This window comes from Dromiciops gliroides, chromosome 4 (genome assembly GCF_019393635.1).
Source record: "Dromiciops gliroides isolate mDroGli1 chromosome 4, mDroGli1.pri, whole genome shotgun sequence".
Lineage (NCBI taxonomy): Eukaryota > Metazoa > Chordata > Mammalia > Microbiotheria > Microbiotheriidae > Dromiciops > Dromiciops gliroides.
The window spans coordinates 67,996,118-68,017,452 of NC_057864.1; the positions used below are offsets into that span (position 1 = coordinate 67,996,118).

Sequence of the window (21,335 nt, forward strand, 5' to 3'; positions counted from 1 at the left end):
AAGGTAGAATCACTGCCCACTCTTCCCCCACCCCCCTAACAATATTCCCTCCATTGTATAAACTCTTCCTTTGTGTGCTTCATTTATGTAAAATGATTTCCTCTATTCTCTCTTCTCCCACTACATTACCCTCTCACTATTCTTATTCTTCTTTTGAGATTATTCCAATATAATACAACTCACACCTATACCCTCTAAGTATCTCTACATGCCATAGTGATGATAAAATTCTTGGGGGTTACCTGTATCATCTTCCTATATAGCAATGTAAACAGTGAATCCTTATTTAGTCCCTAATAATTTCTCACTCCTGTTTACCTTTTTATGCTTCTCTTGAGTTTTGTATTTGAATGTCAAATTTTCTTAGAATACTCTATTTCATTAAATATCTAACCGACCCCCTCCCCCCCAAGAGGATATACTCAATTTTGTTAGGTAGGTTATTCTTTTTTTTTTTTTGGGGGGGGGGGAGAGGGCAGGGCAATGAGAGTTAAGTGACTTGCCCAGGGTCACACAGCTAGTTAAGTGTCAAGTGTCTGAGGCCAGATTTGAACTCAGGGAGTCCTGAATCCAGGGCCAGTGCTTTATCCGCTGCACCACCTAGCTGCCCCCAAGGTAGGTTATTCTTGATTGTAATCTTAGTTTCATTGACTTCCAGAATATCATATTCCAAATCCTCTTTTCCTTTAGGTGGTAGGTACTAAATCTTGTGCCATCCTGACTATGGCAGCATGCCATTAGAATTCTTTCAGCTGACTGAAGCATTTTCTCCTTGACCTTGGAACTCTGGATTTTGGCTATAATACTCCTGGGAGTTTTGGTTTTGGGATCTCTTTTAGGAGGTGAGGTGGATTCTTTCCATTTCTAGTTTGTACTCTGACTCTAAGATATCTGGGCAGTTTTCCTTTATAATTTATTGAAATATGATTCTAGGCTCTTATTTTTTGTTCATAGCTTTCAGGTTATCCAATCATTCTTAAATTATCTTTCCCTTATCTATTTTCCAGGTCAGTTGTTTTTCTTATGAGATATTTCACATTTTCTTCTCTTTATCCCCAGTCTTTTGTTTTATTGTTTGTTAATATATCATGGAGTTATTAGATTCCATTTGACCAATTCTAATTATTAAGGCATTCTTTTTTCAGTGAGATAGTGTAACACTTTGAACATTTAGCCAATTCTTGTTTTTAAGGAGTTATTTTGTTCAATATTTTTAGTGCTTTTTACCAAACTAATTCTCTTTTCATTATTTTCTTGTATTGCTCTCATTTCCTTACCCATTTTTTTCCTCTACCGCTCATATTTGATTGTTAAAATAATTGGGTTTTGGGGGTTTTTTTAAACATTTTTTTAATCACTTTATTTAGTTCTTCTAGGAATTCTTGTTGTGTCTGTGTCCAATCTGTATCTTTCTTTTGAGGCTCTGCTTGTTGTGGCTTTTATTTGTCTGAATTTGTGCTTTGAGTTTCTCTGTCAACATAATAGCCTTTTTTTTTTTTTTTTTGCGGGGCAAGTGGGGTTAAGTGACTTGCCCAGGGTCACACAGCTAGTAAGTCTTAAGTGTCTGAGGCCAGATTTGAACTCAGGTCCTCCTGAATTCAGGGCTGGTGCTCTATCCTCTGTGCCACCTAGCTACCCCAACATAGTAGCTTTTTATGGTTAAGTTCTTTCTTTGTTTGTTCATTTTTCCAGCCTCCTTCCTACCTTTGGACTTGACTGTGCATTGCTACCTGCTCCTTATACAGATAAGTCCCCTGCTGCCTTATGGCCACAATCATTGCTCTTTGCCTTGGAACTGTTCTAATAAGTAACAGTTCCTAGATGACACCTGTTTTTGCTTCCAGTGCTAGTACACAGTTCCCATGGAATCTCTGTTTAGGTGTTTATTGCTCTTACCATACCTGCTTTTGGCTGTTCTCTGTTGCTGCTACTGCTGCAATCACCAAAGCCTACTGCAGATTCCACTTTTATGCTGTGACCCTAGCCATCCCAACCCCATTGTACACATACTCCTATATCTATGCTCCTAAACTGCCCTGGGTTGGAAAAATGACCGTGTTTTCTGGGTTATTGTAGAGGAGGTTTTGCAGGTGATAGGGCAAAGTTGCTATCTCTTACTCTGCCATCATGATTCTGTACCCCACCATGTTCTTTTAAATAAAAAGGGAAAAACTGATGTGTTGGGTACATTTTATTTCTTTTTGTTTTTCATTAGTCCTTGAATGCTGTTTTTCTAATTTAGCTTTCATCTACTTTCTCAATCTCAGCAGTTTCTGTCCTTTCAAGGTCAGAGCAACATGATACAATGGGAAGATCCCTTCTCTAGAGTTCAGAATATTTAGTCTAGGATCTAATCATAATTTCACTACTTACTACTGTGGTGATCGTAGAAAATCTCCCACTTTTAGGCAAGAATGATTCCAAGGCCAGCCTACAGCTTTATTTTAATATAGTCTATTGAGTACAGAGAGGCACTATGACATATTGAAAGAAACTGAGCTTAGGAGTAGAATGACTTGAGTTTGAGTCCTAACTCCAATATAAACTAGCTTTGGGACCATTAGAAAGCCAGTTAACTTCTCAATGTACCAGTAAACTATTTAATACGGTAAGTTACAACAGAGCTGACAGTTGGAAATGGGAGAAAGAGTAGCATCCTAAAATTTCTTAATATGAATTAAATCATATATCTGTTTCCTCTACCTGCCCCCACTCCAGTAAATGTGTAGAAGACATTATGTAATCATAAGTTTAATATAGCATGGATAGAGTGCTGGGGCTAGGAATCAGGAAGACCAGAGTTCAAGTATGGCCTCAAACATTCACCAGCTGTGTGACCTTGGGTAAGTCACTTAATCTCTGCTATCCTCAGTTTCTTGAACTATAAAACTGGGAATAATAGTAGCATCCTCCTCCCAGAGTTGTTATACAGATCAAAAGAAATAATATTTGTAATGTACTTAGCACAGTGCCTAACATATAGTAAGTCTGATATAAATGCATATTCTCCTTCCCTTATCTTCCTAATCTCCTTTTGCAAAATGTAATATGTAGAACAACAACTTGATGTGCCTCTTCCTGTCATGGTTCCATTTCATGTAGTCAAATAAGAGATAAAAGCCAGCAGAAACTCTCATGGTGCTAAAGAAAAGAACTCTATTGGTGTAAGAGCTATACTTTTTTTTTTCTTACAGCCCCAGAATGAAGCAAATATAAAATGCCTGGTAAAAAATAGTGTGTAAATATGGAACTATGAGAATCTCAAATAATGAGAGAATAGAGGTATGACTTAGGAGAAAAAATAAACAACAATATAAAATGTGGAGTTAAAAAAGGAAAAGAAAAAGCTGTTAGAAGGTGTAGGAAAAGGTAAAGATAATATTCTTCGTCTTAAAATAAAGTGAATTCCATGTAAAATCTCAGTGAAACATGGTATAATAGCCAGGACTTAGAAATTTCAATATAAATAAAGTAGACTAAACCCCACACCACTCAAGATTTAATGATTTTGAACTGCTACAAGAACATAATTATGAATTTAGTTCTCGCGCATAATGATATCATAGTGTGAAGCCCAAAAGTACTGAATTCTATTTTTGCTAAAATTGACAAGAAACAGAATTTGTGCCAGTGTCTGAATTTAGAATTCAGTAATCCTAAAATCCTGATATAATGTCTAAAAATAAGTTTGCATCCCTGCAAAGAAGGAGTAAGAGAGGAAAGATTAGAGGAGTACCTTTTGCATCATCAGAACCTGAAGCCAAAAGTTTGGGGTCCATCAAATTAAAGTCAACACTCCAGCATCTTTTCTCATGTTCCTAGTTCCAAAAAGAAAAGAAAGCAATCTCAGACAAAACAAATTATCTTCAAATGTAAAAAATAAGAAAATTTAAATTAAGTATATTTTTGGTACCAATATGTTGTTACATGAAAAAGGGAAATGTTAAACTAAGTAGAGATGAAAGACAGGAACTTTTTTGCAATTATAATGCTGCTCTGAAACTTTATAAAAACTCCACAAAACTTTCTTTTGGGAGACATTCATCTAATATACTTTATGGAAATGCAATTCCGAAGAGATGATTTTCAACACTGTTCCAATTTGAAGTAACTTAAAGCAATTATCAAGAAATTTATTAAGAAATTATAGGATGTTGCTCTTTCTCCCATTTCCAAAGGACAGCTTTGTTGTAACTTACAGTATTAAATAGTTTACTGGTACATTGAGAAGTTAAATAGCTTTTTCATCATCCCAAATAATGGTACTACTAAACTAAATAGTACATAAAAAACTACAACTGAATGGCAAAAATCAAACTAAAAATGTGATTCTTTAATCATCTCTTATTTATTTGTATACATATAACAAAAACCAACTAGAACCCTTCTTTACCTGGTAGACCTTTGACCTCTGTCCTGTGAATCCATCCCATAGGATAACTGTGCCTTCATAATCACTGCTGGCTAACAGATTTTTATGGTAACTACTCCAGCTGATACAGCTAAAAGAGAATTAAAACGTTACTTTTCAGTGACAATTTGTAAAAACCAGGAAAATCCATTATATAAAAATTTGTGTTATCAAAAATGCTTAGGCAGCATAGGAAATTTCATCAGGGTGTCTCAAAATTATGAAGATTACAGGGATCAATTAGTATCAAGAAGCTAAGATACTAATGGGCAGTTAGGTCATACAGTGGATACAGTGCCAAGCCTGAAGTCAGGAAGATTCATCTTCCTAAGTTCAAATCTGGTCTCAGACATTTTGTAACTGTGTATGTTTGCCTCAGTTTCCTTATTTGTAAAATGAAGTGGAGAAGGAAGTCACAAACCATTCCAGTATCTTTGCTAAGACAACCCCAAACTGGGTCACAGAATCAGACACAAATGAAAAACAACTGAACAACAAAATACTAAAGCTATGAGTTATACTTTTATTAAAGTTATGCTTTTATTGGGGGCAGCTAGGTGGCGCAGTGGATAGAGCACCGGCCCTGGAGTCAGGAGTACCTGAGTTCAAATCCGGCCTCAAACACTTAACACTTACTAGCTGTGTGACCCTGGGCAAGTCACTTAACCCCAATTGCCTCACTAAAAAAAAAAAAAAAGTTATGCTTTTATTAAAATTATTACCACCAGTCTAAATCTTTAAAGCAATGTTACCCAACCTTTATTTTATATAGCAGCAACATTCTATGCACTGTAACAAATAGTTCCATAAAAATTTTTCAACACAAAGCAACATACATACCTGATTTTGGAATTGCAGGTCATTTCATTTTCAGGGTAATGAATATCTACTGCATCCTGGATGACTGTCCCATATTCATATACTTTGATCTTCTTTGTTACCCCAGCAATGGCAAAATAGTCACAATCTCGGTCAAATTCAATACTAAAGAGAAAAAGTGCATGGGCTAGTAACAAAGGACACACAAAACTCTACGACATTCACCAAGACAATATTTTAGGATTTGTGATTTTCTAGTTCTAAAGTGGTTTTCATACCAGCATAAAATGGCTTCTTTAAACAGTTTCAAACTGTGCTGGATTCCTAAGTCCGTGTTACATCATTATGAAGTTCTAACAAATTACAGGGCAGGGGAGGGGGAGGGGATTATGCATAACTGCACATTATCCTTCCAGTAGGTTGTATTTTTGCTTATAAGTCAACTAAAATGTTTTTTACTTCAACTCTACTAACTACATGACAACAGAATCAAATAATAAAGTTAATATCTAACACTATGAGAAAAGTAAAAAAAAATTTGAAGCTGGTCTATGAATAAAGAAGTCAGAAGTTGATTACCAAATGATTTCTCAAGAGGTTTCAGGCTCTTCTATACTTACATTTTTATTTTATTTTATTTGGGGGGGGGCAGGGTTTGAAAATTCCCAGATCTTAATATTAAATACCTAAAAAATTAATCCTAGTGATAATCTTTAAAAATATGTAATCAAATGAGGCTTGGGGATTACAATGGATTACAATCATCATATAAAAATTTGAAGGGCCTAATAAAAATTTAAAGATTAAGTGGAGACATGTCATATAATATTTGGGATTAAGAGTCCTGTTATGAAACTTTGACAAGGCTAAAATACAAGGCTACTGATTTTTTAAAGCTACAGATAAGGCAGTAATTTCCAAATTTTATTAAGAAATTCCTTTTTTTTTTTTTTTTTTGCTTAAAAAATTTAGTGCACAATTTTCACAAATAATCTATGATGCTGGTAATTTTCTAAGTTTGTATTTTGTTTCAAAAATTTAGAATTATTTTCAATAGCATAAACAAAATTTAAACATATCATAAAACTACCATATAATATAACAATTGCTTCGCATTGTATTCATTGTCTTAGGTTTCTACATTTAGGGACATTCAAATATATCTTCCCTTCTTTTGCACCTCAGTAAACCGAGGTCCAGGGCGGTTAAGTGATTTTATAAAGACAAATGGCCAAGAGAGGATTTGAAGGCAGACCTTTTGACTCCCAACACAGACAGAGGTGGAAACTCTCCCTATCCCACACCCATACCTGGGTCGAGGGGTAAGGGGCACAAGGGGAGTGGTCACTGCACCCCCAGGGAGAGACTACAACATCTCATCTGGTATCCTCCCCAGCTTGAAGGAACCTCTGTATTGTCTCACAGGAGGACAGGAGGCCAGCATCATGGAACAGCCTGCCCGTCTCCAAAAGAGCTGAACAGTGTTTTACAAGAGGAAGCATGGCTGTAGGAGGGGACTGGTGACAGCATTCAAATATCATGGTATGCAGCCCTACGTGTTCACTTTCTTCCTCTAGGGAAGGGTCCTCGTACTTTCCCCCTTGAAGCCCCATCCTTTGCCAAGAAGAGAAGGTGGGCCCAGTGTAAGAAAGGTGGAGAGCCTTAGAACTTTGCTCTACCTCCCACCAGCTGAATGGGATTCGTACTTGTAGTCTTATGAGATAATAGGAATAAGAGACTGAAAGCTGCAAAAAGAACCTTCAAGGCCACCTAGTCCCTCCCTTATTTCATAGATGAGGTCAAGTGAGATTTGCCCTAGATCACATAGATAATAAATATGAGAAATGGGATTGCACCTGGGTCCTCTTAATCCAAATCCACTGTAAGTTGCATTGTCTCACTTGCTGTTTTTTATTTGAACTGTATTTTTATTGGAAAAAAAGCAAATGTATTACTGTGGGATTTGTATTTAAAATATTCAATAATTTTAGCCAGTGTTTTGCTCTCTTTCCCTTCCCTTTAGAGAGTATTAGGGAGACACAGCCCACAGTTTTAAAAATAATTACAAGGCAACTGACAAATAATCAATGAAAGTTCTTCTGTAAGAAGACAACTACCAAAGATTCCAAATCTTGAATCATTTTTTCCATATCCTGAATGTTAAATTTCTTCAATTTAGAAGGTTAAATACTATAATTTATTAGTGTTAATATATACACAACGTAGTGAGTTTAACTTCCCATTTTTTCATTTTGTAGGAATTATATTTATTAATATAAAACCCCTCTAAAGCCTAGCAAAACAATGTTCACATTGAAGATTTTTGTAAAATATTTGATAAGATATATTCATCCATTCACAGATTTATAATGAAAAGCATTCTTTTTTAAATTACTTTCAAAAAGGAGTTAAAATGTTGACAATAAGTCCTGATTGGATTGGATATATTTGCAATGGTGACTAAGGAAAGGAAAATAAGTGAAAATGAATTGGTATTATTTTGCATAAGAGGACTTAAAGTAACACCAACTACCAGCTTGGTTCCTGGGACTTCCTTGTATAAAAAACTGAGCCATCTCCTTTTCAAAATAACTTCAGTAAGTGCTATCTTGTTGACTCAATCTGTCTCCCCCCACCCCATAAAATGAGACTGAATTTTTAATCTAACTGATTGATGTGTCATTTACTATTTGCTGCTTTATGGATTCAAGTACAGCATAACTAAACTGACGGCAGCTATTCACTTACCTGAATAAAAATTATAACTTCAGCCTTCTGCCACTGAGAAATATTACTGGGCCTGGTAATGAGATCTGAAATTCTTGACTAGTAACCTCCCAGGCTAAAAATGTTTTGTCTATCTAAAAATATACCTACTAAATAATAACTCAAAAGCATTATATGTCAGTAAATATGTATGTAAGTCAGTAAATGTCAGTGTATAGTTACTAAAAAGGCATTTAATATATAAAAAGAAAATCTGATAGCTAAACAATGAAAATTATTACCCAAACCATGACTTTCAATAAACATTAAAGGCATAACAGAGGGCAAAAAGCAAAACAGCGGGAAAACAGATGTAGCAACAAAATGCTGTCAAGAGTCAAATAAGATAAGCATTATCCATTTCCTATACCCATGCTATTAACCAGAGCAATTTATTTTTTTTTTCTAGAGCAATTATTCATCTGGTCTAACAGTATTTTGTAATCCACTGAACATATTCTAATTTTTACTACAATTATCTCTTTACATCTTATTTTCCCTATTAAAATATAAAGTCTTTCTGTGTAACAACAACCCTTTTTAAAAAATAACTATTTTATTCCCATATTTGCACCATGAGATACAAAATGGCATGAGGTATGGGGATCAATCTTGGGTCAAGTAGACCTAAGTTCTAAGTCTAGTCTCAGATGTTACCTCAGTAACCAGAGGCAAATCTTTTAATTTCTCTTTGCCCCTGGAAACTCTAAGACTCTATGTTAGAGAGCTGTATTAGTAGTGGGAGCTTCTACAATGGGAGTTCCTTAAACCAATGGAATCATAGGTCCAGACACCTTTACCTACCAAAAAAAAAAAATCTACTCACTACCAAGCACCAATATTATACAGAGCAGTTAATAAACCTTTGTTGAATAATAATATATATACACACGTGTAGATATACATACATATATACATACATGTATGCATGAGTGTGTATACATAAAATTATATATCATAACATATAACTATAACAAAAATATTTTTGTCTTGATGCTACAATAAAATGCTCTTAATCCTCACTTAAATCAGAGAAATATTGAGAGCATTTGATTCATAAGAGAAATAGTGACAGAAGGATTCAATAGGACTGATACTCCACTGGAAAAAGGAATAAGACTTCATTTTTTAAAAAGTGTATGAACTTTCAGGACACTGAAGTACAAAAATACTCATGTAGTTTCAAAGAGGGAATAATTTCCACACTAGTCTTGCCAGATTCATTCATATCAATGCCTAAATACCAAGCTCTACAGAAAAAAGAGAACATGGAATGATACTTGAATACACTTTACTTCTAAAGATAGAAACATTAGAATCACAATAAATCCTGTTGACTGGGCTTAAGATGCTTACCTAAAAGAACTATTTTGCTGAATTCTAATTCATTATTTCTCTAAAATTTTTATTAATTTTCTTATACCTACAATAAACTTCAGGATTAAACCCAAACATTGAACCATTTCTCATACTAGAAAATATTTTTGTTTACTCTATGGAAATTACTAACGCAAACCCAAATGGTATATACTTAAAAAGTAAATGATTCATTGTTCATTTTTAATAATGAAGGTATGGCCTAAATGGGTTAAACAAACAAACAAAATTCAAAGTACGACTTTTACTACAGTCATGCTACTAGACTCCAGTTTTTCCAAAGTTTTTTTTAATAGTTAACCAAGGTTCATTTCTTCCTGAAAATCTATCAGTGGTCTTTCAAACAACTAGTTTAAGAAAATGTATTTCAACAATAAGTTCACGCTTCCACAGTTTTTCCAAAAGAAACATCACAGTAACCATTTCATAGTACACATACATAGTTTCTCTTAAAATATTATCACCATGGTGTTATTTTTGAGATGGAAAGAAATCATGCTTTTCTTTCACACTTGCAATGAATATTTCCACTAAAGAAACAGATCATTTATTTCATAAATGGAAAATATAATTCAATATTAGGAAACTGGCTATACACTTTGTCAAAAGGGTCATCAGTCAAGTGATTAAACAGTAAGGAGGCAAAATACTCAGGAACATAATTAATGTACATTTTGGATACAAAATTTAATAAAAAAGGAAACAGATTTCAACATGATCAAAGAGAGAATTTGTCAATACTCCCACTATCATAGCTTATTATAACTATAATGTGAATGTTAATAAAAGAGAATAACAATCCTGAAAAAATAGTCTTATTTATCTGAGGGGGAAAAAGACACAGTAGCAATAATGGTTAAAGGTCTCATCCAATACTATAATGGTGTATCTTTACTAAAACCAATTAAAATCACCTCAAGGCAGGAACAGAAAATTCACTCATACTTTTTTCAATTCTGTGAATGTTATTAGAGATGTTTCTTCTAATAACAATAAATAATAATACTTTTACAAGAAACAATTCATATATAAATGATCATGGGCTCAAAGTATTTTAAAGCTGAAGGTACCTTAAAGATCACATAGTATAATGCTCATTTTACAGATGGTGAAATTGAGGGCAACAAAGGGTTAGTAGCTTGCCCAAGTTTATCCAAGGTAATAAGTTCTACCCTAGGTCACTTGATTCCAAAGAGAGTAATTCTTGTCACTACATGAATATATTCACTTTGTAAAGTGATCTCACGTAAGAAAAATCACTATGCTCAGACCTGGAAGAAAGCTCAGAGATGTAATCTCAATCAGCAAACAGGAATCTCATCAAAAACATCCCTATCAAGGGGTCATATAGTCTCTCCTTGAAGACCCCCTAAATAAAAGGAAACTTCTGCTATCTTTAGTTAGCCCATTTTTTTTGAACTACACTAAGTTTTTAGAAACTTCTTTCTTATAAAAAATAAAAATCTGTTTTTCTGCAGTTTCTGTCCACTACAAATAATTCTGCCTTCTGGAGACAAACAGAGCAAATTTAACCTGTCTTATATAATAACCCTTCAAATATCTGAAGGCAGTTTTCATGGCTTCTTGCTATCAGGTTAAACATCCCATTCTTAGCAAAGTATGATATGATATCCTCTACAGTCTCACCATCATAGTAACCTTCCTGGGCACATACTAGTTTGTCTCTGTGCTTTTTTTTTTTTTAATTTGGCATCAGGGGCAGCTAGGTGGCGCAGTAGATAGAGCACCCGCCCTGGATTCAGGAGAACCTGAGTTCAAATCTGGCCTCAGACACTTGACACTTACTAGCTGTGTGACTCTGGGCAAGTCACTTAATCCTCACTGCCCCGCCAAAAAAACCCCCAAACATTTGGCATCAAGAACTGAATACAATACTACAGGTATGGTCGAACCTTGATACAATATAATTAGCATGTATTACTATCTTCAGTCTGGAGACTATGCTTCCTCAATGCAACCTCAGATTCACCTTAACTCTTCTAAGGCTCTTTCTTAGGCCCTATTCCCTCCTCTCATTATATGACCTCCCTTAATGACCACCCCCATCACAACTCTCATAAATTCAAATATCAGCACCATGAAGAGGCTGCCCAAATCTATATAGCCCCCTCTTATCTACTAACTACAGATCAAAATTATCAACTACCTAATGGGTATCTTCTTTATGAATCTCAAACTCAACAAATGGAAAATGGAAAAAAAATTTCATAAAAAATTCAATCATCCTCCAAGCTTATCATGTATCAGTTGCCAAGACTTGCCAAGGAAGTAATTTCTTTCTCCACAATATATCTGTCCCCCTTTCTCCACTCACATAGACATGAACCATTCTAGTTCTCATTACCTAGCACCTGAACTGTTGCAACACCCTCTTTAATTACTTCTATTAGTTCACTCAAGTTTCCAAAATATAAATCCATCAGTCAAAAAAATGCCATATTAAGTCCCTATTTACATCTTTCCTTTTGCCTGAGTTCATTTTACAATTTTTATTCTCTAAAGGATGGGTTTAGCATCATGTTTCTCATTCTCTATGTATATTTTTGTAAAAGTACCATGTAGTAAAGAACAATATGTATGTTCTTTAATGTACAATTCAAAAGATTCCATTGTCTTGCAGGTGTGACCAGTTCTTCCCCCTTTCCAATTCAAAAAACTCCCCGTTACTTCCAGTTTCAATTATCAAATCCTGTTTGGATTATAGAGCCACTCATAACCTGCTCTCTTCCAACCTTTCCAATCTTCTTACATCGTACTCTCTTCCACTTACTCTTTTTTTTGTTTTGTTTTTGTTTTTGTCATTGGTAGTTTATTTAACACAAATAAAAATGTGCAAAGTTTTACTCATTTTCTTCACTCCTCAGTCTGGTAATCTTGATGGCTAGCTGAGCTGCTCTCTCAACTATGACTTTCCAATTCTTCAAGGAAACATTGTGAGCAATTTCAACACATTAAGATTTGTTGCACATCAGCAGCACTTCTAGCTCTTTGATGCTGTGCATCAGAAACTTCCTGAATCCACTAGGTAACGTATTTTGTCTTCTTATTGATTCCATAACCAATATTGGGCATCAAGATCTGGCCCTTGAATTGTCTTTGCACTCTGCTGTCAATGCCTCTTGGTTTACGCCAGTTTCTCTTGATCTTGACATATCAGTCTGACTGGTGGCAGATGAACTTCTTGGTCCTCTTTTTGACAATTTTGGGCTTCATGAGCGGTCTGAGGGCAGGCATGGTGTCAGTGAAGAGAGAGCTGCCCCTCCTCAGGAAGTGCCGAGGAAAAGAAAAGGAGAAAGAAAGACGTCTCCACTTACTCTTTAATTGAATGACACTAGTTTCATTGCTGTTCCTCAAGCATGACACTTCATCTCCCAATAGGTGAGCATTTTCACTGGAACCTCCATGCCTGGAATATTGATCCTTCCTAACTTTCCCGGCTTCCTCCAAGCTTCAGCTAATGTCCCATCTTCAGCAAGAAGGCATTCCCAGGCCTCATTAATCTTAGTGCTATCCCTCAGACATCTTGTTTACATATAGCTTTCACATTCATTAAATTGTGAGCTCTTTCAGGCAATAATGGATCAACAAGCATTTATTATGCAACTATTATGTGGTAAGCACAGTGCTAAAAGCTGGAAATACAATGAAAAGCAAAAGACTTTCCCTGTCCTCAAAGAGTTCACAGTCTAACGGGGGAGACAATATGCAAACAAAATATACAAATAAGATATATACAAAGATAAATCGAAGTTAATCATCAAAGGGAATTTAATCATTAAAGCTTTAACTCTGGAAATTGGGAAAGGCTTCTTTACAGAAAATGAGATTTTAGGTGAGAAGTGAGGAAAACTGGAAAAGTAAGGAGGTAGAGATTAAAGGAAAGTTCCAGGCATGGAGGAAAGCCAATGACAATGCACAAAGTTGGGAGACAAAATGTCACGTGTGAGGAACCAAAGAGGAAAGGGGGGACGAGTTGAGTTTTGAATATGTATCCCCCCTTATACCCACTGTAGTCCAGCCAAAATGTCCTTCTTGACATTCCTCATACCCAGCATGCCACCCCCCATCTCTATGCCTTGTCCACAGCTTTTAAGGATCTGTATCTGGAGTCAAGTCCCTGTGATGCCAGATTCAGGGCTCTATCAATGGCCCTGCTTCGTAGATGTACAGATTGTCTCCCCTACTTAAACTGCCAGCTCTGTAGCGTAGGAAATGTTTCCTAATTGTTTCTGTGGACAAAGAGTCAGGCACAGTGTCTGGGAGGCATTTAGGAAACGCGAAATCAAGCTCTGCTTTCTTCTGGATACTCTGCTTTGGGTGTTTGAAGAAGAGAGAGAGGCCTCTGCTCTTGTGGTCCTCGGCGTCCCTGTTTGACTTTCATTCTGGCTCTTCTACAGATTTATCTTCCACATTCCATGTCCATGATCTCCCTCTTTCCTCTCTGTCTTTTTGGATTCAAAGTTATCCTTATGCCAATGGATAACTGAAATACACACACACACACACACACACACACACACACACACACACACACACATATGTTCAGACCTCATCTCTCTTCTGTGCATCTACCTCATCACCAACTGCATACTAGACATAACCACCTACATTTCTCTTAAGCATAATAAATTCAACATAGCTCAAACAGAAAAATCATTCCCTCAAAACTATTCCTTCCTTCTACCCTGCCAATTTTTAGGAATGGCACCACTACTTTTATAGTACCTTAGGTTTATAATCTGGAAATCACATTTAACTTTTCAGCCTCACTTCTAATCCGTTGCCAAGTCTTGTTGATTTGACTTCTTCAACATCTCTTTCTCTCCAACCACTGACAAAGCACCCTAATTAGGCCTTCATCATCTTTTGTTCAAACTCTTGTTAACAGCCTCCTAACTAATGGGTATGTCTACATGCCAACTCTCATCTCAATTCTATTCTTAGAATGCAATAGTTGGGGGCAGCTACATGGTGCAATGGATAGTGTACCAGCCCAGGAGTCAGGAGGATCTGAGTTCAAATACAACCTCAGGCAAGTATCAAAATATTTGACACTAGTTGTGTGACCCTGGGCAAGTCATTTAACCCTGACTGCCTCAATCCCACCCCCCAAATAATGCAATAGTCTTTTCAGTTACTACAAGTAGTACCACCCCTGAATCACGGTAGCAGCAGCAAAAGCTGGAATAATTTGGTTCCTGTTCCTTACCTATTTTAACATTTCCAAAATAAACTTTTGCTTTCCTTATTGGCATTTTCACATGTAAGTCTGTTGTCCTTGTGTACTCTGTACAAATACTAACAATGCTAAAATAAAAGTATTAATATGTCATTTTTACCATGTAAACCATTTGACAAGAAAAAATAATAAAGCTACATGAACTTTCACAAAATTTCCAAATAAATGTTATTGATTGAACTGAATCCTCTTTTTTTTTTTTTTGTAAGGCAATGGGGGTTAAGTGACTTGCCCAGGGTTACACAGCTAGTAAGTGTCAATTGTCTGAGGCCAGATTTAAACTCAGGTACTCCTGAATCCAGGGCTGGTGCTTTATCCACTGCGCCACCTAGCTGCCCTCCTGAATCCTCTTTTAATAGCTTTCTTCCCTTTTACCAAAATTCTTAACACTGACTACTAAAAATAGCATCTAGGAATTTAAAAAAAAAAGAAACAGAAGACTGAATGAGAAAAGATCACTGAGGAGATATGCCCAAAGTAAAAACTGAGTTCACTACGATTCTTATTATTTACATAAAAGGAACAATAAACTTAAATTCTCATTATCCTTCTAAATAAAAAGTTCCAAGAAAACATTTTTATGTCAATTGCAAAGTAGGTAGATGGTAAGAGGAAAAATGTTTTCTATAATAGATATTAATGTGGACAGCTAAAAATGAATAAAAACCCATCTTAAAAATCTCTAGTCTATGACAAAATGCTTGTTAAGCTTCTACACTGTTATTATCACATGAAGACTTAACGTAAGAGCAATGAGTTGCATAATGTTCCATATGTTAAGCATGTAAGCTAAATACCAAAAGCATAAACATATCAATCCCTTTCAGAAAAATAGTAACATAGCAATTGATTCTATTTAAACCCCAAATAAAAATGCATTCATTCCAATAAGCTCCAACTCTTATGTTAAATGTCAAAACTGTTACAAACTATACAATAAATTGCTTTTCAACACTGAAAAGCTAAACTTCATTAGTCCTCTGTAGGTTCCTTTTTTTTTTTTTTTTTTTGCAGGGCAATGAGGGTTAAGTGACTTGCCCAAAGTCACACAGCTAGTTACACGTCAAGTGTCTGAGGCTGGATTTGAACTCAGGTCCTCCTGAATCCAAGGCCAGTGCTTTATCCACTGTACCACCTAGCTGCCCCACCCTTTTTTTTTCTTTTTTTAAGGTCTACCTTTATATATTAGTTAAGTTAAGGTATTCCCTAAAACCAAACATTCTTCATTTCATGACATAAAAAATCCAGAAACTCCCTCAGGGTTGTCAGGGGTAAGAAATTTAAAACTGTTAAGACTATTCAGAACAAAGATAAGCACCAAAAAAGTTTTTACAACACTGAAGACAAGGAACTAGAACATAAAGTAGGCACTGACAAAGTCTACACTGGCAATCAAAGCATAATTTAAGAGTTGAAAGGGATCTCAAAGATGAATATTCCTGGCCTAAATCCCTTCTATCAATAAACATTTATTAAGGACTTACTATGTGCCAATCATATGACAAGTGGTCCTTTACTTAGAGACTTCCACTGAGAAAGGACCTCAACATCTCCTGCATCTTACACCACACTTTCATCTAGTTCCAACCATTTTCCTTAAATGAAGCTTACTTCTACTTGTTGCTGCATAACAACCCTCATGTCTCTTCCACATAACAGCCCTTCAACTGATTAGAGAAAGAAATCATGATGTAAGTTTGAACCAAAAACATATTCAATAATTGGAACTTAGTTATTGCTAGACAAAGTTTCTCCAATTTTTTTTCAAAACATCTGTTTTCTAGCCATGCCTACTCCAAATTTTATTTGTGGCACTTGTTTTTGAAACTGCAGTATAGAACTTTACATTTAACCTTAATGAATTTAATTCTATTCATTTCAGATCAGAGTCCTAGTCTGGAATATTCTACTTTTTAGTGAAAAATGAATTACTTTTCCAGGACATTAAAAATTCCCTTACTGTGTTCAACAATTTTGCCAGAAACAGAAGTCAAGCTCATTTGATCTACAGCTACAAAACAACATTCCTTTTTGAAAATTTGAAAAACATTTATCCTTCTCCAGTCCCATTGCACCGCTTGTTCTCAAAAGTCTTTCAGAGTTTACCAAGAGTGTTTTAGCAATCATATCTGCCTATTCTTGGTACATTCTAGGATAAAGTTGGTTGAGCCTACACATTCAAACTTATGAAGGACAGCCATACTGGGCCCCTTTACTCATTTTTTTGTTCTTTACATTACTTGTTAACTATTTTTTTTAACTACTCTTCCTTGTTTAAAGATCATTCTCCTTGAAAAGGAAAACAAAACCAAATAAAGATTAATTCAGATTATTTTTTAAACTACCCTCTTATTAACATCCCATTTACTTTAAACAGTGGACCTTGAGCATAGATCAAAACAAAACAAAAATAAAAACAAGCCACAACCTCCCTCTTCTTATTGTCCTTTATAATCACTGTCAGCCTTTGACTCATTCTGGATTTTAGCATCTCTTAGAATTTTTATATAATGGTGCTCATGTTTTATATTCATCCTGAGATACCAATTCTTGTTTCTATCTTCTACATATACTTTTAAAAATACTGAGTATTCCAGTGAGCTCCCTATGTATCTGGTTCTTTCAGTGGAGGAATTCCTTCTTCCTCACTGGAATCATGTCTGCTTTTGTCATCAGCTTTTTATTCTTGAGAGCTTCTTATTTCTCTTGGAGCAACTTCCTACATGGCCTTTTTATGACCACTTTAAAATGTATTCTCTCAAAACCTAGGGCACAGTATTCAAAAATCCTCATACCATACTGAAATTTATGCTAAAGTAATAATTTCCAGGGCAGCTAGGTGGCGCAGTGGATAGAGCACTGGCCCTGGAGTCAGGAGTACCTGAGTTCAAATCTGACCTCAGACACTTAACACTTACTAGTTGTGTGACCCTGGGCAAGTCACTTAACCCCAATTGCCTCACTAAAGTAATAATTTCTCTAATTTCTTGTTGTTTCCAATTTGGCAACTGGTTCTTCATTGCTATATAAAAATTAGGTCCAACTAAAAGCTACAGCCCAATAAATAGTAGTCAAAGGATATGAACAAATACTTTTCAAAGGAAGAATTACAAGCTATTAACAATCATAAGAAAAAATGTTACAAACTGCTATTAGTAAAAGAAATCAAATCAAAACTACCTGGACGTTTCACTTCATACCCTGCACATTGTCTATATGCCAATGATGGATCTCTTGTCAGAAAACAGGCATACTAGTACATTTTTGACAGAGCTGTGAATCAGTATAATCATCTTGGAAAACAATTTGGAATTACATGAATAAAGTGTCTAAAATGTACATATGCTTTGACCCAGACATTCCACTGCTAGGTTTATACTACCAGGATGTCATTTGTGAGAAGAAATTGTCCATATACACCAAATTACTTATAGCAGCACTTTTTGTGACAGCCAAGAATTAGAAACAAAGTAGGTGCCCATCTAGTAGGGAAATACTAACCAAATCATGGTAGACTAAGGTAATGGAATATTACTGAGCTGCAAGAAATGATGAATACGATGAATACAGAAATACATGAAAAGAGTTACATGAAATGATGCAGAGTAAATATGCAAAGCCAAGAAAATATCATACACAAAGACTACAACAATGTAAACAGAGACAACACAAAAAAAGAAATCCAAAGGTAATGTTGCAAAATTACAAAGAACAGCTATGGTTCCAAAGAAGAGATATTATAAGATATAACCTCACCCTATTCCACTTCAGTGATCAGAGGTACACGAGTTATGGCCGACTATACATATTTTCAGACATTTTCTATGTATTGATCAGTTATGTTGATTTTTTCCTCTTCTTTATTCTTTTATTTTTTTTTTAAAAAGTTGTTATTTGGAAAAGCTCTTTAAAAGAGATTTTCTCTCACTCTCAACCAATCCATTACTACCTATCCCATGTGGCTTTTGCCCATGATCACCCACAAATTTGCAACAGAGGTCCGCCAGACATTGCAAGAGTGCAAGTGTTGGTTATCAACTTCTCATCCCTTGCTTTCACCATATGACCAAGTCATCTTCACTATCATACAAATCCTTGAGGAAAATTTTACTTCTTTGATGGTTCTCAGTGTTTATATACTACAGTCTGCTCACACCATGTGCCTCTCCATTGCCCTCTGTGTAGTATTAACTCTTAATTCATTAGAAACTGTAGTATTCCATGTCTAGGGGCAACTTGGAGACATAGTAAATAAAGCACTGGGCCTAGAGTGAGGAAGACCTGAGTTCAAATTTGGCTTCAAACACTTACTGTCTGACCCTGAGCAAGTCACTTCATCTATGTTTGCTTCAGTCTCCTCATCTTTAAAATGGGAATATAATAGCACCTATCTTTCAGGGTTGTTGTGAGAATCAACAGAGATAATATTGTAAAGTGCTCAGTACAATGTTTGGTGCTAAGTAAGAGCTATATAAATGCTAGTTATTATTATCTTAGCATAAAGCAATCTCAACAAAATATCAGCTACTTCTAACTTATCTACCTACTCTGTCACCTATTTTATGAATCACCTATACATGAATCTAGGGCATCATCAAATATGGCGTTAGCAGGAATTAGCAGGTTTTATTCAAACAAGTAACATTCCACAGAAAACGACATCATTACAATTTTGCAACTGAATGAAAGACATAGAGTACATAAGATCCCATTGTGCTTATTTCTTGTTGATTATGAAAAAGTATTTGGTTCAGTAGAGCAAAACACTGTCTGAATGATTCCTTTTCAATTAGGAATTTCTCAGCTATACATCAAAATCCTTCAAGATTCCATGAAAGATCTAACATCAGAAATAAGTGTTCAAAGACTCTCTGGATAGAAAACCTCTATGTACCTCAGACAAATGATTTAAAAAAAAAGATAATGGGCTGGGCCCACAGATGAACAGAAGAAAGAAAGGAGGCTAGATCTGGACTTCCTAGGGGAAAATGCAAAACTCTGAAGGACCATAAGTTTCCAATGGAAACAATGGAATCTTTTAAAAATGTCAATAAATTTTACCTGTGTTGCTGTATAACAAAGAGATTAGGAATATGACAAAAGAACTGAAGGCATGTATAAGACATCCCTAAGTCTTAGCACAGTATTCAGGTTTACTTTAAATCTTTAGCTTAAAGCTGGACTACGTATGGCTTTTGGGAGCACCCTATGCAATCCCGTCATTGCTATACATTTAATGCTTTCCTCAAGCCTTGGGAGGGAAAAACCTTCCCAAATCTATTCTAAAGAGAACCAAATATACTTGAGGGTAAAATGAGAGCAAGCTAGAATATTTATTTCCATAGAGCTGAGAGATATTACTTAAGGACATAAGGACAAAACTGTTTTCATAATTCAAGACATATTTTGGTATGGGCTTATTAAGATACCTGAAGTTGTTATGAGGTGATATAAAGTAAAATTAGTTGTCAAAGCAATTAACTAAAATTTGAAAATCTAATCAACCAGTTGAATTTTTTCTTAAAAAATGTAAATTAGACTTGAATTAGAAGCTCACCTAATTATGAGCAAGTGAGACAGCTTTTAAATATTAACAGTATTTAATGGGAATAATATTCTAGTACATCTAGTTATTTAAAAATTACAAAGATAAAATAGAATTCTAGTATAGTGACTCTATAACCTTTATTGACCTTTTAATGTCACATTGTACAAATAAAGGACTCCATCTCATCACCACCTTCCATCCCTTTGATTAGAGTGTGAAGCTATGAACTCCAAAACCTCTATTTAAGGAAGGAATCCAGGTCAGAACTCATTTCTCACATAGTCTTTTGTGACTTTTTCATCATCTTGGGTACCTTCTCTAATCCCCCACCACCACCCCTCTTTTCAGCTTCTTTCTATGAGCTGTCTTCTTCCATTTCATCGTAAGCTGTCTACATACTGTCTACATATCTATATTTTGTGTATGTGTGTGCATATATGTACATACACATACCTATGTGTGTGAATATATTTTCTAGCATTCATATATATATATATATATATTCTCCATCAAAATATAAGAACAATTGTGCAGAAAGAGCTATCCTTCAAAATAAATAGGAGTTAAATCTGGCCAAACTGTATCCTTACCTAAACGTAATGTTAGTTATTACCAAAAAAAAAAACCAAAAAAAGGAAAATAATCTCAAATAGTATATTTTATATACTAAAACATTTCCTATAATTTCCTACCAACATCAATTTCAAGAGAAATAAGTTAAATTTCTAAGATTGCAAAAAACTAAGAATGTGAATAAATATTAAGAACTTTTTAATTAAGACTTAGTATTTTTTGTTGCTTCTCCTCTATCTGAAAGTATTTCCAATGCCTCAAGTCAGACTGGACAGAGGATGTATAATGTCATAAGATCAATTTCAGTCAGATCTAAAACCATGATATTAAAACATTGATCTTGTTAAGTAACCCAGGCTATAAATTATAAATGTGAATCCATGGATTACTTCACTGCCATTTGCTTTCAGAAAAAGAGTAAAGGAAAGGAAATATTAAAACAAAAAATATATTCCTGGCTGCCAATGTATAGGCTAAACTGTTTAGGGGTGGGGGAGGATAAACTCTCAAAAGGTAAATTTAGGAAAAAAAAAATTCAGAATCTGAGAATTGCTAAGAACCACATAGAATTCTTTCCATAG

General features: G+C 35.1%; 1 protein-coding gene across 5 annotated transcripts in view; it reads right to left on the reverse strand.

Moving 5' to 3' along the window:
• The window catches only part of COP1 (COP1 E3 ubiquitin ligase), a 240,336-nt gene that overhangs the window by 97,692 nt on the left and 121,309 nt on the right, over positions 1–21,335 (reverse strand). For all 5 annotated transcript variants that reach the window (XM_044004926.1, XM_044004924.1, XM_044004923.1 and 2 more), the window contains 3 exons: positions 5,252–5,395; positions 4,394–4,502; positions 3,737–3,818 (listed from right to left, as the gene is read on the reverse strand). In XM_044004926.1, the coding sequence (XP_043860861.1) occupies positions 3,737–3,818; positions 4,394–4,502; positions 5,252–5,395 (335 nt within the window). The remainder of the gene's footprint in view (positions 1–3,736; positions 3,819–4,393; positions 4,503–5,251; positions 5,396–21,335) is intronic.